Source organism: Mustela erminea, chromosome 17 (genome assembly GCF_009829155.1).
Source record: "Mustela erminea isolate mMusErm1 chromosome 17, mMusErm1.Pri, whole genome shotgun sequence".
In the NCBI taxonomy this organism is placed as follows: Eukaryota; Metazoa; Chordata; class Mammalia; order Carnivora; family Mustelidae; genus Mustela; species Mustela erminea.
Window position 1 is genome coordinate 21,449,894 of NC_045630.1, and position 17,114 is coordinate 21,467,007.

At 35.2% G+C, this 17,114-nt stretch overlaps 1 protein-coding gene across 4 annotated transcripts in view; it reads left to right on the top strand.

The window, feature by feature from the left end:
- Positions 1–17,114, top strand: part of HMCN1 (hemicentin 1) — a 474,548-nt gene that overhangs the window by 274,255 nt on the left and 183,179 nt on the right. For all 4 annotated transcript variants that reach the window (XM_032317251.1, XM_032317250.1, XM_032317254.1 and 1 more), the window contains 9 exons: positions 1,700–1,894; positions 2,921–3,051; positions 3,415–3,562; positions 4,761–4,887; positions 5,784–5,938; positions 13,785–14,063; positions 14,566–14,847; positions 15,574–15,682; positions 16,643–16,812. In XM_032317251.1, the coding sequence (XP_032173142.1) occupies positions 1,700–1,894; positions 2,921–3,051; positions 3,415–3,562; positions 4,761–4,887; positions 5,784–5,938; positions 13,785–14,063; positions 14,566–14,847; positions 15,574–15,682; positions 16,643–16,812 (1,596 nt within the window). The remainder of the gene's footprint in view (positions 1–1,699; positions 1,895–2,920; positions 3,052–3,414; positions 3,563–4,760; positions 4,888–5,783; positions 5,939–13,784; positions 14,064–14,565; positions 14,848–15,573; positions 15,683–16,642; positions 16,813–17,114) is intronic.

Below are 17,114 nucleotides of genomic sequence, written 5' to 3' on the forward strand. Positions count from 1 at the left end.
TTCCTGGAGGCAATGACAGATGAAGGGCCTCATGGCTCTTCCTGTTTCTGTAGCAAGATTTTGCATCTCTTCACAGTAGCTCTCACCAATGATTATTTTCTAGCAAGCATTACTAGAGAACTTTAATGAGCTTTTCACATACCAAAATAATTATCAGTAACTATCCCCGTAGTGGTGAAGGAGGAGACAAGTCCTGGAGAAGAGACCCTTTGAAGGGTTTAAAGTCGGGTATTTGAGTACTTGCTGCTTCTGGATCCCTACCAGGGGCACTGCTGCCCTTTGCTCTCTGTTGGATCCCTGACTCCAACACTGGCTGGACTTCCCTTTTTCCAGCTGTTTTGACTTCCCCATTCCACTTTGAAAAACCACCTCTTGGGTTTGCCATTTTCACCTGGGATATAATTCCAGGTGAAATTCCATTTAAAGTAGCTGGATGCCTTCCTTCTCTGTGCGACAAGTCTGATCTTGTACGTGACAGTTCTACCATTTATAAGTTAAAGAGACTGTAACTTCTCTGGCTTGTTCATTTAATTTTTCATTTATTCACTCTACAAGTATTCATTGAGAAGTCTGATTGAAATGCATAAAGGAATGAGTGGGATATGAAGAAGTGAGGCCATGATTATAACCCTTTTTTCTTTGAAAACGTAGACACCTGCGGTCTGTCAGTTCACAGGCCAATTTTTTTTTGTTTTATTTTTTTCTCATAAGTACAACTTTCATAGTCACTTTCAAAATTCCTTAACTCAACTTGAGTTTAGCCTTAGTGACACATTCTATATATTCTGCTGTTCTTTTGTATTTGTCTTGGATTATGTGCCAAAATGTTAACATTTGTTATTATCCTTTAATATAAGATTATTATCAATGTCATACAAATGCATTAAATATCCTTTTTATTTTTATAGGTATTAAGGAAATTTTGAAAGTACTTAGACTAGTGCCTGATACATTATTTGCAAAGTAAATACATTCTTAATACAGAATTCATGTTTGTCTATTTCCGGTATGTACTTTTGGCTCTATTACATACTTCAAGATGATTTTATCACTTCTACTCAGCAGCACATCACTTCCACTTACTCATAAATAAATCTAGAAAATCAGCCCTGCCTTCCACTTGCCCAGTTTTCTTTTCAGTATAAAAAGTCAAGAATTGTTCCTATTGTCCTATGTTTAACAGGATGAAATCACCAAATGTGTCAGTAGCAGAAGTTCCTCATCTCTAGGGTATCTGGGCTATTTAGTGTGAATTATAGAGCATTGCTTCTGCACTTATGACTACTTCGTAGGGCAATCTTTGTGTTGTGTTCCTGTGATAGCCTCTTACTTTTTGTTCTTCATTTATTTTTATCCCAAACTCTCTTCACTTGATCAATATAGTTTTTTCCCCACAATGCTCTCACACAAGAAAATTCTTTGGTTTGCTTACTGTCTTCTGAAAGTCTTGATAAAGAGAACTGGCTCAAACACTACCCTAGAGACCATAGGTCTGTTAAGACTGATCAGGAATTAGAGGCATTAAATACCATAATCTCTTTGAAATTTCATGCCAGGAGAAATATCTTGTAAGTAGCATGGTACCTTAGGGTACCTTATAGTCGTAACAAAATTTTTGTTTCTCCTCAATGTATTTGAGATTTAATAATGATTCCTAGTTTTATTATAGAATATCACAAAACTCTAATTTCTTGTTTAGGTACCCCCAAACCAACTATCAAATGGATATGGAATGGGAGAGAGCTGACAGGCAGAGAGCCTGGTATTTCTATCTTAGAAGATGGCACATTATTGGTCATTGCTTCTGTTACACCCTCTGACAATGGGGAGTATATCTGTGTGGCCGTCAATGAAGCTGGAACCACAGAAAAAAAATATAACCTCAAAGTCCACGGTAAACATAGATAAAATACCAAAATCATACGGTTGAATATGTGACATTTTCTAATTATTATATATGTAAGTTATTCTTTCAATGTGGTATTATTTAAAATTAATGTGAATAGAATGTTATCAAATAAGAAATTGATAATCTGATTGCATTCATTACTTGATTAATTTCAAATTTTATGTAATTTATTGTGACTTTATTTAAAATTCAGGTGGCAGAATAGTCAGAAGTCTCATGACCTAAGCTAAGCTATGTACTTATCCCCCCAACAACAGAGAGATTTATTAAGTTTGTGTATGTGCATGCGTGTATTTCCCAGAGATATTTTATATATAACAAGGAAATAAGAATATATATTTTATTCTCTTTTAATCTATAAAAATGTAAATATATAGGAGAATATTATATCCATTATGCTAAACCTTGTCTATTTTACTAAAATATCCATCTTTGGAATTATTCATTATTCCTAACTCTTATTTATACTGATCTAGCATCCCACTGTATGGGTATGTCATGATTTCCTTAACCTTCATCTATTAATGGTGAACATTCAGGTGTTACCAATTATTTGTTATTATAAGTAATGCTTTAATGAAATAGTTGTACATTTGTGCATCAGTCAAAAGTTATGTTCATTTGGAAATTTCATGGATATTGGCTTCCCGTAGACACTGGGAGATATGCACTTCCATCAGCAAAATAGCAACCCCCTCACATGACTTAATTAAGACCCTAGCAGTTTACATTCTGAGTGGTATGTGGAATAACTAGTTCCTCGCTTAAATTTATCCTGTTTTATCCACACTTCAAAACTCTGAAAGATAATTAAAGTAAAACTTTAAGAAGAGTTATTTATAAATATATTGGTCAAGATTTTCATTTTGTGTTAAGGTATGTGCTTGAATATGACCAGCCTTTCTAGCTATCAGGTATCTTAGAATTTGATTTCTAAAGGCCTGTGTAAAGAAACCTCAGAAGTAATATTTATTACAAAATTATGTAGCCATGACTCCTCTCTTTTTGCAGTTGCTCCAGTAATTAAAGATAAAGAACAGATAACAAATGTATCTGTGTTGGTCAATCAGCTGACCAATCTCTTTTGCGAAGTTGAAGGTACGCCTTCTCCCATCATTATGTGGTACAAAGATGACGTTCAGGTAAGTGAAGACATCAGGATTCGCATAATTCCTTGCCGCTGCCTCTGAAATAAATCATTCAAATGTGATTTTTGAGGGTGCCTGGGTGGCTCAGTGGGTTAAAGCCTCTGCCTTCAGCTCAGATCATGATCCCAGGGTCCTGGGATCCAGCCCCATATCAGGCTCTCTGCTCAGCAGGGAGCCTGCTTCCTCCTCTCTCTCTGCCGGCTTCTCTGCCTACTTCTGATCTCTGTCAAATAAATAAATAAAATCTTTTTAAAATGTGACTTTCCTATTAATAATGATATAAAGCTTCCATGTCAATTATTAGTAGTGCATCTGTGTGAGGACTGGACATAACACTGCCCGTTTTGGCCTTTGAAGGTGACTGAAAGCAGTACTATTCAGATCGTGAACAATGGGAAGATATTAAAGTTCTTCAGAGTCGCTCCGGAGGATGCAGGAAGCTATTCCTGTAAAGCAGTTAATGTTGCAGGCACTTCTCAGAAGTATTTTAACATCGAGGTGTTAGGTAAGGGGAACAGTCCTTTAAGAACCTACAATTTTCAGATGCATTTCTTATAATAGGATGGAGCTGACAGTTATGAAAGAACAAAGAGCTTAAAAGAATTGATAAGAGAAATATTATTTGTTTCACTCTTTCATTATTTTTGTTTTTAATATGGATTACCCAGAATCCTCTGATATAGAATATTTTAAGTTATTATTTATCATAGAGATGTCTGTGAATATTTGGTACCATCTTACATGTAAAATAATAAATTACTGCTCTTGTTGATTTCTTATATTACATGGTCAGGAAGTTCTCTGGGAAGTAACTGTATGGGATGATGCAGAGTAAAACTCACTAATGCTCTCAACACTTGAGGCTGCTAGGTTGTAACTTGAGCTGGAGAAAGTAGCAAATGCACCTTTCCCTGCATTCTGATGAACTCTTACAGCTAAATCACCACAGCCCCAATCAATTAAGAGGGGAAGATTCTGAGCGTGGGTAGAAGAATAGGGATATAATGCATTTAGATCATCTTAAGGGTGCTCATAAATTTAAAGTTTTGTAATTTTAGTTTATAAAATTCTATTTGCTAATCTTGTGATAAAATGACTTCCTTCCTTTCAATATTTTATTCATCCAAATGGGCATATGTTTCTAAGTCTGGGGTGGAAATAAAGTCTGGGAATGAGGATGCATTGAAATAACCATTTTTAAGCTGCTTCAGCATAAAAATAATCCCTCTCATTAGTCTGCTCAGAGACTGAAATACTTTGCATTTCCTCTACCAAAAGTATTCTTATTATATTTACATACAGGCTATGAAAAACAAACTAATTTTTTTTTTATCATTAGTCACATCAGCATGATTTCTCTTGGCATTCATTTACTTTGAATTCTGTATACTGATGACTCCCAAATTTTTATTTCCAGCTCAGACTTCTTCGTGAGCTCTAAGAATATATATCTCATCTTCTCCACAGTATCTTGACTTGAATGTCTTAGGAGCATATCAAACAGAAATAAGATTTTAATATTAAAAATAAAATATCACACATTAATACCTTTTATATTGTATTTGTGGACCCACACAAATGCTAATTTTGAATATATTAAAATCTCATTGAAATATTGTAGAGATAAAAAAATAATCTGTTCTTCCTCCCTCCACTCTTTTTGGGAAGCCATAGATTTTCACGACAAAATGTCTTTGTTCAAGTCCCACCCACCATAATAGGTGCCGGCTCTCCAAATGAAGTCTCTGTTGTCCTCAACCGTGACATCACCCTTGAATGCAAAGTCAAAGGCACACCCTTCCCCGTTATTCACTGGTTCAAGGATGGCAAGTGAGTACCCTTTCTCTACTTGTTGCAAGGGTCTGACTGATAGGAAATGCATGTGAAAATGCTTGCAGATGTTCTCCCTTTCAGCTACTTTAAACATGTAGGTATTATTAAATGAACATGAAGGAAAAACAATATTGTTTTGAATAATATTGTTCAAAAACTGGTCTCAAAGTCTTGTAATACCTTTCATTCTTATGAATTATATGACTTTATAAACGCTGTGAATTTATTTTAGAAACACAGAGGTTAGAAACAGAAAACTCAAATTTATTATACACTCAATATTGTGCCCTATAACTAAGAATAAAAAATGAAAAATGCAAGACACAAATGCAGAGATAATTTTACCTTTACATGGAACTGTTTGAATTATGAGAAAAGAAAATTTTTATGACATGATGAATACTTAGGCTGGTTCTCTAAACATAGAAAAAGAAACAATCACAGAAGAGGAGTAAATATTTCCCAGACTTCACGTTCAAGGGCTACTGAGGTTTGCCCACACTGACATGGCTGCAGTAATCTGTATTATTTGTGAGAACTTATTTTTCACAACATGGTGACAGTTCGAGTATTATTATGGGTTTTGAGAGCAGGTGTCTTAAGACACCTGTGCTTCTGAGACAGGTAGGAGAGTTGAGATCCAGCTTCTGCCACTCACTAGCTTTGTGACTTTGGACACATTACCCAGCCCTTTGATCTTCAGTTTCCTCATCTGTAAAATGGGGAAAATAATAGAGAAGAGAAGAGATTTGGATTGTATAGAATAAAGTGTGCAACTATGTATAAGTAAAGTATGTAAAGTTTTTAAGTTTGTTGTGACCAATAAGAGAGGAAACACAGGAAAATGAAATGAAATGAAAATGGACCCACAGAATAAAATTTATTTTTTCTAGGCCTTTATTTTTAGAAGATCCTAACATTGAACTTCTAGACAGAGGACAAGTTCTGCGTTTAAAGAATGCACGAAGAGGTGACAAAGGGCGCTACCAGTGTGCCGCGTCCAGTGGGGCTGGCAAACAAGCCAAGGATATCAAACTGACTGTCTATAGTAAGCGTGGTCTTCTTATGCTTTTTGTCATTATCAATTCTCACTATAAATTGAAATGGGAGGGGACACCTAGGTGGGTCAGTCGGTTAAGTGTCCGCTTCTTTATTTTGGCTCAAGTCTTGATCTCAGGGTCATGAGATTGTGCACGCAGGTGTGTGTGCTCTCTCTCTCTCTTCCAAAAAAAAAAAAAAAAAGTTGAAAAGAAGAATTTAATTTAAATTAACTTAATGTTAACTGTTCTCTTATTCAATGGTGAATAATTTGGAATGTTACTTTAAAAGAAAGAGCCTGTCTTTTGTGTTTTAGACTAGAACATTGCATCCAGTTTTAATGCATTTTGTCACGGAGTAAGGATTTCTTTGAGAGTTCTGTTGATTTTCAGTTGATGTCGCTCAAGAGGGAAGGTATTTCTTAATTGATTAATAGGTAATAAACCAAATGTCTATATCTTTAAAAGGGTTAAAAGAAAAAAAAAACCTCTAAAAAGAGTTGAGATGCATGAATTGAATGAAGCCAGTGGTATGCAAACCATTCAACTCTTCTCTTTTCCTACCATCTTGGCCTTTATTCTGACTACAAGAAGATATTTTAAATGCCTTATGTTTGTGTTGCTCTTCTCTCCCTGCTAAATCCCCACCAGAAGATTTAGCCCTCATTTCACTAAAAGTCCCAATATCCCCTGAGGAGGGTGAATTCCCATTTTTTCTTTTTTAAACACTTAAGAGTCATAAGAAGACACAAGAACATTATGTTTCAGGCACAAAGAATTACCCAATAGAAAGGAACAGAACTCAGTAGGCCGGTCATGCTTACTGTGGTTCTACTTATTGCACTAATTTCTGTCTCTCCAGAGTGCATGATACTCAAGAAATTTTAGATACTTTAAGAACCTCACCTCTTTACAGGATCTTCCCAATCCAAGCATCACCCAATCACTATTATATTGTCCGAGTTTATTTTCTTCATAACACATATTACTGTCTGCTAAGTTACTGCTTAATTCTGGGTTTATTTACCTACTTGCTGTTTGTCTCCAAGGAAGCTAAACTTCACAAGAGCAGGGGGCCTTGTTTTTCTGGTTCCCTACTTTGATACATGGTAGTGCTCAAGAAATGTTTGCTGAATGAAAGAATGGTCTAGTGATACACTGTCTAATATGGTAACCACTAGCCACAGGAAGCTCTTGAGGCCTGGAAATGTGGCTAGTCCAAACTGACACAAGCTGTAAGTATAAAATATAGACCAGATATCAAAGACTTGATATGAAAATATAATATAAGATATCTAATTAATACTTTTATATTGATAACATCTGAAATGATGGTATTTTGTATATACTGGGCTAAGTAAATTACATTATAAAAACTAATTTCCTTTGTTTCTATTCAAATTTTTTAACAAGGCCACTAGAAAAACTTGTTTTATATATATATGGTAAGCATTATATTTCTTTTTTTAATTTTAATTTTTTGTTTTACTTATTTTTATTATTTTTTTTATTATGTTGAGTTAGCCAGCATATAGTACATCGTAAGTTTTTGTTGTAGTGTAGCATTATATTTCTACTGGATAGCACTGGTCTAGTCATTAATAAGAACTTGTGCTTCTGAGACAGGCAGGAGAGTTGAGATCCAGCTTCTGCCACTCACTAGCTTTTGTGCCTTTGGACACATTACCCAGCTCTTTGATCTTCAGTTTCCTCATCTGTAAAATGGGGATAATAATAGCACCTACTTAATACTATTATTGTGAGGATCAAAAGCTAGATACCTTACTGGGTTACCTGGCTTATAGTAAGAGTTTAATAAATAATATTTGTTTTTCATTATTTACTTGGTGATTATATTGTCTTACTAGCTTGATTTTTATATAACTTCACTGAATTTGAAATTTCCCTTTTTTAATGTTAGTGTCTTTATATAAAGACTGAATAGCTCTCTTGAATCAAAGAGATTTTATTTAACGCATGCTTTTAAACCATTTCTATCTATAAATAGAAACCTTGGAAGAATTCAGTCAGGAAAAGACATTCCCTCCAAAAAAGAGTAACATTACTGAAAGATTGGCAATCCTGAATCCAAGTTAAACAAAAGTGTTATTGCTACTCCTGGCCTCCTACCAGGACCAGACATTTAAATAATAGGTGCAAATTTTCCCCTAGGCTTTTGAGTAGTCTCCTCTATGTTGTATTATTGCCGGGGACTATGATGAATACATTTTGGTGATTCAGTGAGACACCTATTTCCATAGGACTTGGGTTCTTGTATTTCAGATCCATTCGTTAACTCTGTGTGGTGCCCTCAAGCACCCAGAAGAGAGGGATCTATAGTGATTAAGTTTTGTAGGATTGTCTGAGATGAAAGGCATTATAACACTGTGAAGTTCTGAGCATTATAATTCAGGAATAGTGCATTTCCTTTCTCCGCAAGCTTGTCTGCACTTCCAAGTGGGTAATCTAAAGCTTATGTTATTTCACTTACGAAAGTGCTTTTATTCCTATGAGTGAATGAAACAGACACCATAACTGGACTAACTGTGAGGAATATTTATGTAGATTTCTGACTGAGAATGTGTTTCACACCACAGTTGATTGATTCATTTGTTTTCCTTATTTACGTATTAACATGAGGGCAGAACAGGTGATGTACTTGAAAGGCAGAAATGCATGTGGTGTCTGAATAAGGAAAGAAATGGAGAAAAAATGAGAGTGAAAAAGGAAGAAATGGCGGAGGAAAAGGAGGGGGAAAGATGTGAAAGAAGGAAGGAAATAAAAGAGCTTTTAATATCCTTTGGGGAGATTGTGTAAACTGACAGCTATTAGTTCTGAGGCAAAGATATTTAACCTGAGGTCCATGTTTGAGTTTAGGAAGTCTGAGATCCTCTCTCCAAAGTACAAAAGTCTTTGACTACATATGTGCAGTGCATTTTAATGTGCAGTATGTTCATAACCTTTATCTAGAACAACTTCCCTCAGACAGAAGTAAGGTCTTGGAAAAGCATATATGAATTAAATTGAAATAGGAAGTGACATTTATTTATGTGACAAATTTCAGCTGTAGATGGTGTGTTGTTCTGATGTCAATCAGAAATGTTCTTTGAAAAAAAAAAGAAATGTTCTTTGAGTAATTTTTCTCAATTTCATTAACGCAGATTTTTAAAAAATAGCTCCTTTTAGGTGCAATGATATCATGCCTTTGTAAAACAATCATGGAGAATAGGGACTTATTTAAACCTACATTCTTATTTTCATTAGTGTAGCATCTAACTAATTGCCAGCTGATTTAGGCAACTTGAGCCAGAAGTTTGATATGTGTTTCTAGATTAACATGTGACATAAGTAGCCTCAAAACCAAATTAGAATTTTAAATCTGAATAAAATGCTCTTCCTTAAGATTTCACAATGGTGGCTTGAATTTGTATTAATTAGTTATCTTGGATTTGGCAAACCTTTTTTATAAAGGGCAAGATAGTAAATATTTTGGATTTTGCAGACCATAAGACAAAATCAAGGATATTTTATCGGTACTTATATATCAAATAGAAATAAATTTCTACCTATTGCCTATTGATGAAATTCTTTTTTCTGGTAATTTAAAAAAATATAATTTTTTAATAGTACAAGCGTACTAATGAGAAGAATGGAATTCTTTTGGGAGGGGATGAATTTTAATTAATCGAAGGTCAGATTTGATTGCAAATAATCATCTGTTAATGATGATCTGTAATGAAATCTTATGTATTTTACCTTGGAAAATGTCTTTTCATGCAGATATGTACTGTAAAATACCAATATAAGATTGTGAACATACCATTTTAATTGACCATATCCATTGCTTCGAAGACATTTATAGAATTCTCTTATATTCTCTTGATAATTAATTTTTAGCATACAATACCACAGATTAAATAATTCCAATTGAAAGTTGGAATGTCCTTGAAAGTTGGAAAGATGGAAGGTCCTCATTGTCAGAGAGAACTGAACTTTGAATGTAGAAACTTCCTTTGTATTTGCATCAAGGTCTGACAAACATTGCTGAAACTGAAATTTGAGCACAAAAAATATATCCACAGTGAATTCCCTACAGGGAATGGAGATCTCGGTTTTTTTTACAGCATGGGAAATTTATAAAGCAGCTTGACATTAATTGTGATTGAAACAAAATGACACCTTAGTATAAGTTTTGCATTTACTTTTTAAATTTTTTTAAAAGATTGTATTTATTTATTTGACAGAGAGAGACACAGTGAGAGAGGGAACACAAGCAGGCGAGTGGGAGAGGGAGAAGCAGGCTTCCTGTCCTCTGAGCAGAGAGCCCAATGTGGGGCTTGATCCCAAAACACTGGGATCATAACCTGAGCCTAAGGCAGAAGCTTAACCACTGAGCCAGGTGCCCCTAAATTTTGCGTTTAAATGCTGTTTTGGTCTAGGAATTTTAGGTTGAATTGTTAGGGAACATTATCAAGTTTATAGCAAAACTAATTTCCCAAATCATTCATTGGTATTCAAGAATAATGTTTGAGGACAATTCTTTTCGTTCAGAAAAATTCAGACAATTCTTTTCATTCAGTCTCAGTCCTGAGCTCAAAAAATTAAAATATATTTACCACCATTAAGGCACTGAGTTGCTCTACAGTAGGAGGTAGGACAATCTTTATATTCAGTTTCTACTTGTAGGAAAATTCATGGAACTGATGATGTTGAAGTCCATAAGGGAAGATAAAAGATCCCATGGGTACTTCTGTTTATTAACATATGAATATTTTACACAGGGGGCTTGCTGATAAATAATGCAGGGAGTAGAGACTTTTAAAATCTTACATTTTTTAAAAAAATGTTATTTATTTATTTGGCAGAGAGACAGATGCGAGAGAGGAAACAGAAGCTGGAGGAATGGGAGAGGGACCCTGATATGGGGGCTCGATCCCAGGACCCTGGGATTATGACCTGAGCCTAAAGCAGGCGCTTAATGACTGAGCCACCCAGACACCCCTAAAACCTTACCTTTTAATTAGCTTTGTAAATTTATCTAAGCCTTTTCTGCCCTACACATATTTTTACCACCATCAGTGGCACTACACCTTAGCAGATTCCACTTCAGGTTGTAATGAATTCGTGTTTTGTTTTTTAACTTCTTTGAAAATATCTTTGTCTGTAGTCATTCCATGCAGACTATTCTTAGAGACTAATTCTTCAGTTTCTTCAAACTTGGCCTTGATTCCTCAAACAAAAAGCAGTATCAGTAACATCTGCTGATTTGTCAGGAGCCAAGAATATTATTCAGAAAATTTGCCTTTAAAAATTAACTGTCAGTATTGTTCCCAGCGTTCTCTACTCTTGAAGCACTGATTCTCATGGAAAGGCCGTAATCTTACACAAAGATTTAAGATTTCTCTGGACACATTTCTGTGACTACTGACTGTAATCATTCCTGATTTTAATTAAATTACTATCGGTAAATGGCTTTTCTTGCTTGGCGAACATATGAACCACTGAGAAACTTATTTTGATTATAACCTCATTTTGACTTTTTGTTTTTGTGAAGAAGTTCTGTTATGAGTCAGTCCATTTTACATTTTCTGATTTTTCCTACTGTTGTTTTGAATTGGAAGTAATGTGACAAGTGCTTAGTCTAGTGGTGTTAGTGTATATTGTAATCTTTCAGAACAGCTATAGAATTATTACAACTAGAAAACAACAATGCTTTGCCACTTGATTTAGAACATAATAATCCACACTGTGTCATGCTTTTAAAATGTGACGTGCTAAAGTCTTCTTTTCCTTCCTTCCTTTGATGTGAGAAGTATGCGCTGATAATAAAAATGAAATAAAATATCATGGTATGGTGATATGCATGGCAACTTGAAATTTTCTTGAGTTATAACTGTCACTTAAATTTATGGTGAGCTGAGCAGCAGTGAGAAGCAATAAAAATATGTATTTGCTATTTTTTACAACTACCCTAACTCAGTTATTAGAGAAAGAAAATAACCATAGACAATTTGTAAACAAATGAGTGTATCTATATCCCAATAAAATTTTATGGACACTTGTTTGAATTTCATATAATTTTCACATGTCACAAAATATTATTAGTATTATTTTGATTTTTTTCCCAACCATTTAAAAATGTAAAAACTATTTTTAGCTCAGCATCTCCATGCCTTGCCTGTGAACCATAGTTGGTTTCCCTGAGCTATATATTAAGCCACTTTATAAGAAAATTATTCCACCACCGTGTTCACTTCACAGTATAGTAGCTCTTTCCTTAAGTTATGTGTGACAAAAAAAAAAAAATATGCAGGTGAGTGTTTGTCACTGTGAGCCAGTTCTAAGAATGATTATTAGAAAATATTAAGGTACTCTATTCAGCACCCAGCTTTATTTTCTAAAATCCTTTTCTACTAAAATGGGCCAGGACTTCCTAGAGTAATGATTAATCCTAAAGCTGGGGCAGGGACTAGACAAGATGAGCCTGCCACATGTAGTAGGGTCAGAAAGTAAGAAAGTATCAAAATAGTCAAATGACATGGATATGTCAAAGGAACAGGAACCAAAGAAATAGTTTCCACTGATCAAAACTGAAACAATTTGAACAACAAATTAAATAAAGTAGTATTAGATTATAACCCAAAGTATAAAATAAATTTCCATGAGTTCATATGATATAAATAAATTTTGAATAAGTGAATAAATTGGGGAGGAGAAACAAAATTATAGAGAATAATTCCAAATAAGTTATGTACGTATCCTCTCAAGAAGTAGAACATAACTCCCCACCCCATATGTATGGGCTGGAAAGAGTGATTCCTTCCCCAAAAAAGGGGAAAAGGAGAGCACTTTACAGTGAAGAAACCTAGCAAAAGCTACTGCAACCAGATTACCAGTCGAGGTTAACATCATCATGAGAAGTCATGCTGATAATGTGTGCCTTTGATCTGATCTGATGAGAAAGTTATTTTACCTCTGTGATTGTCCTCCTAAAACAAATAACCCTAGCCCAGCCATAAGGAATACATTCTATAACATATCTTATTCTAAAATCAGGGTTTAATAAGATAATATTAAGGCGCTCCCAATTCGGGCACATGCCACTGAATTTCTTTTAACCTTTCGCAATTATAGCACAATCCTGGAATGACCACAGTCAGAAGTTGTAGCAGGGACTGAGCCGCTTGAGTTGTTTTTCCAAGAGCTGAGTTCTCATATGGTGTGAGTGGCCAGGAAAGTGGTTGCTGAATTATGGAAGATACACATGTAGCCAATTAGATGAATAAAGTTGAGTGAATGAACTCTTGGAAGCTAAAACAAACAAACAAAACCCTAAGAAAACCCAGCAACAACAAAACAAAACCCGGTAAAAAGCAAAAGTTAAAGCTTCCACAGCTACTTCCAGTAGCTGGTTCTGAAGAACCTTTTTGTACTTAGACCTTTTGGTACTTTGTGGGAAGACGGCATGCAGTGGTCCCACATCTGACATTTTTGTTCCCTTGGGCTGATGTCAAACGTATCCTATCAGCTTTAAGTGGGGTTATGTTTGGTTATGTTTTGTTTTGCTTTGTTTGTTAAACATAACTTTCTTAGTTACTGTCTTATGGTCTATTGGACTTAAATGAACCCCTGAAACTGAAACTCTGACTTTTTGCTTTAACTGAAAACTGAAACCCAAGAGGAAGGTGATAAAGATTGAAAAGACAGGCAATTTATTATCCGTAGATTCATTGACCTCCTAATTGTCTTTAATTCCTAAATATTTTAAATGCATTGTTTAAACATACGCAGCATGCAAGAATTTAATGCGGATGCTAAGGCTTAGAAAACTTGTTTCTGTTCTGAAATCCTTTACAGTTCCACCTAGTATTAAAGGAGGGAATGTCACCACAGAAATTTCAGCATTGATCAACAGCATAATTAAACTGGAATGTGAAACGCGGGGACTGCCGATGCCTGCCATTGCTTGGCATAGGGATGGCCAGCCAGTCATTCCCAGCTCCCAAGCACTTTATATTGATAAAGGACAATTTCTTCATATCCCTCGAGCACAGGTCTCTGATTCAGCAACATATACATGTCATGCCACCAATGTTGCTGGAACTGCTGAAAAATCATTCCATGTGGATGTCTATGGTAAGGAGAAAATATATGATTTCACCATATGCCTTTCTGTCTATGCTTTTTAATACGCCAACATCTAATTCACTCACTAATAATATCCTAGAAGGCTTCATTATTTTCAAAATGCATGGATAGGAATTGACAGAATTGTCCCATGATTTAGAAAAATAGTTTAAAAAGCTACAGTTAACAAGAAGTGGCCCATTCATTTGCCAACCCTTTGCCCATGGCACAGGGGGCATCTAGACCATTTGGTTTTTATGAAGAAGGCAAAGTAGTTGTTAGGACTAAGATCCTTCTCTACTATTTCCCCTTTGTAAGCCAGACACGGTACAAAGTATCCCACAATATTTAGGATAGCTGCCCATCAACTAACCCAAGAAATTCGTTCCTTAATAGCCTTGAAGGAGACAAACATGTAGCTAGTTTCTATGGTCAAATTACATGAAGACAAAATCCCCTTTATTTCATTAGGATTTCAAAGATGCCTGAAATATTACTTTTTTCTACCTAGTTCCTCCGATGATTGAAGGTGACTTGGCTGTGCCTCTGAATAAGCAAGTGGTAATTGCTCATTCGCTGACCCTAGAGTGTAAAGCTACGGGGAACCCTCCTCCAGTCCTCACCTGGTTAAAAGATGGTGTACCTGTGAAACCCAGTGACAACATCCGTATAGAAGCTGGTGGGAAGAAACTAGAAATCAGGAGTGCCCTAGAAGCTGATCGGGGACAGTATGTATGTGTGGCTACCAGTGTGGCAGGAGAAAAGGAAATCAAATACGAAGTTGATGTCTTAGGTAAATAAGGATGCCACCTTCTGGATTCCAGGTTCACAGCAAAACCTGACCATTTTATTAAATGCTTTTTTGGTTGTATAACAATAAAAACAGTCTTAGAGAAGGTTCAGTTATCTGTTCAACTCTGGACTGCACATTACTAAGTGGTGGATCTATTATCAGAATCCCAAGATCTAAGTACCCACATAAATATTCCACTGATTTTGATAGGTACACTTTGTATTTTTCAGTGCACCAATATGTTTTACATCTATGACAATATCTGATTGCAGTGAGTGAAAACATGGTCTTCTGTCTTGAGTACTATGCTATGTCTAGTGCAGGAAATAGTCTCTGGGCCTTGGGAAGTCGTCTTGCAGTGTTTTTAGTCTCCGTTTCTCTGTAAATTGAAAGCTTTTTGAGCAGAGGTCCAATTTTTGAGGTTCTCTTCTTATTATGAAAATAAGCAACATAAAATATGAACCAACTTTATATTGAGACGGTAGCAGCAGTACCAATGTGCTAGATTAATTGAGAAAAATCCACAGCATGTCAAAGATACATTCATTGATCTTAGCAAGTGTGTATGATAAAATATATTTTCCATTTCAAATCCCCTTTGTGTATCAGATTCCTAGGATACTTGTCAGCCTTCTGAATTGCAACTTAGTATTGCTTAAACCAGTGGTGTATTTTTTTCTGGTGTACATACATTTCTTTCTATGTTACATCTCTGTTGTTTTCTAGTGCCACCAGCTATAGAAGGAGGAGACGAAACATCTTACTTCATTGTGATGATTAATAACTTATTGGAGCTAGATTGTCAAGTGACAGGCTCTCCCACACCAACTATCATGTAAGGGTTTTGGTATGTCTTCTAAATACCTCCCACTTCTTTATTTGAGCATTTTAGGTCTATCTTGAAAAAATTTCTGTGTCATTAAAAGGTGGCCATATAAAGTTATGTTTTTCATGTTCCTCTTTTAAAAAGACATACTCTATATACAAGGCAAATTTTGCTTAATAATCACATCGTCTTTCAATCTGTTCAACTAGAGGAATTCCATTTATCCTCCTAGAAGTGACATTTTCAGTTCATAGAGACAGACTAATAAGCAGTATCTGTCAGATCTTCTTGAGGCACACAATAAAAAGAAATGTACTGGACATTATTAGGAAAATAGAGGAAGCCACCATGCATACGTGTTTACCAGTTATTTTTTCTCATTCCGTCGTTCACAAAGCATTTCGTGAATACTTACCTTCATTTCTAAGGTACAAGACATGCAAAGGAACAGTTAGTCAACTAAAAGAATAAAATATGCTACTAAACAATTACAAAGTAAAATGGAAAATGGTAACTCCTATGAAATGTGAAAATATGCTCTATGATTTCAGGGTTTTCTTTTGCAGCTATTTTAGGAATGTATTCTCTTTGCTGGTTAATGTTATTTAAACATTTGAAGTGAATACACTTTAGGGACACTTCCCTCTGTTTCTTCAACATAAATAGAAGAATGAAGGAAACGCAGAGCTACTGGGTTTCCAACACCATGCTAACTTCTGTGTTGGACCAGGTTTACTTTTTTCTTTCCCACATTATAGTTCATTTTACAGAGTGAGCAAACAGGGAATTAGGCAACTATGCAGTTGAGAATTTACATATCTATGTATGTGTAGAAACATTTAATATATCGATAAATCTAGTTCCTCTAAGATATGCACACACACACACACACACACACACACACACATCTTTTAGGAACTAAGTTATTTAAAATACATCTCCAGACTTCTTTTTGCCTTGTTTCTATAGGTGGCTAAAGGATGGCCAGATAATTGATGAAAGGGATGGATTCAGGATTCTACTAAATGGACGCAAATTGGTTATTACCCAGGCTCAAGTATCAGATACAGGCCTTTATCGCTGTGTGGCGACAAACATCGCTGGTGACCACAGGAAGGAATTTGAAGTTACTATTCATGGTATGCTGAAGAAGGGACATGAGCATTATATTTAAAATTAATTTATGCATTGTGTCATTATTTAACTCAGATGTTAGCTCAGGAATCTAGATAATTCTTGAGTTGTGGAAAGCAATATAAAGGATGTTAAAAAATAACAGATTAATCTTAAGGCACTTTACTGACAGAGACTTAACCGAGAGATCTATGTAAATTAATATAAACACTTCAAATGTTAGGAAGTGTATTCTACAGAGAATTCTACTTAGGTTTGAGGAATGAAACCTAATTAGATAGAATAGGCAGGCAGCGAATTCCAAGTA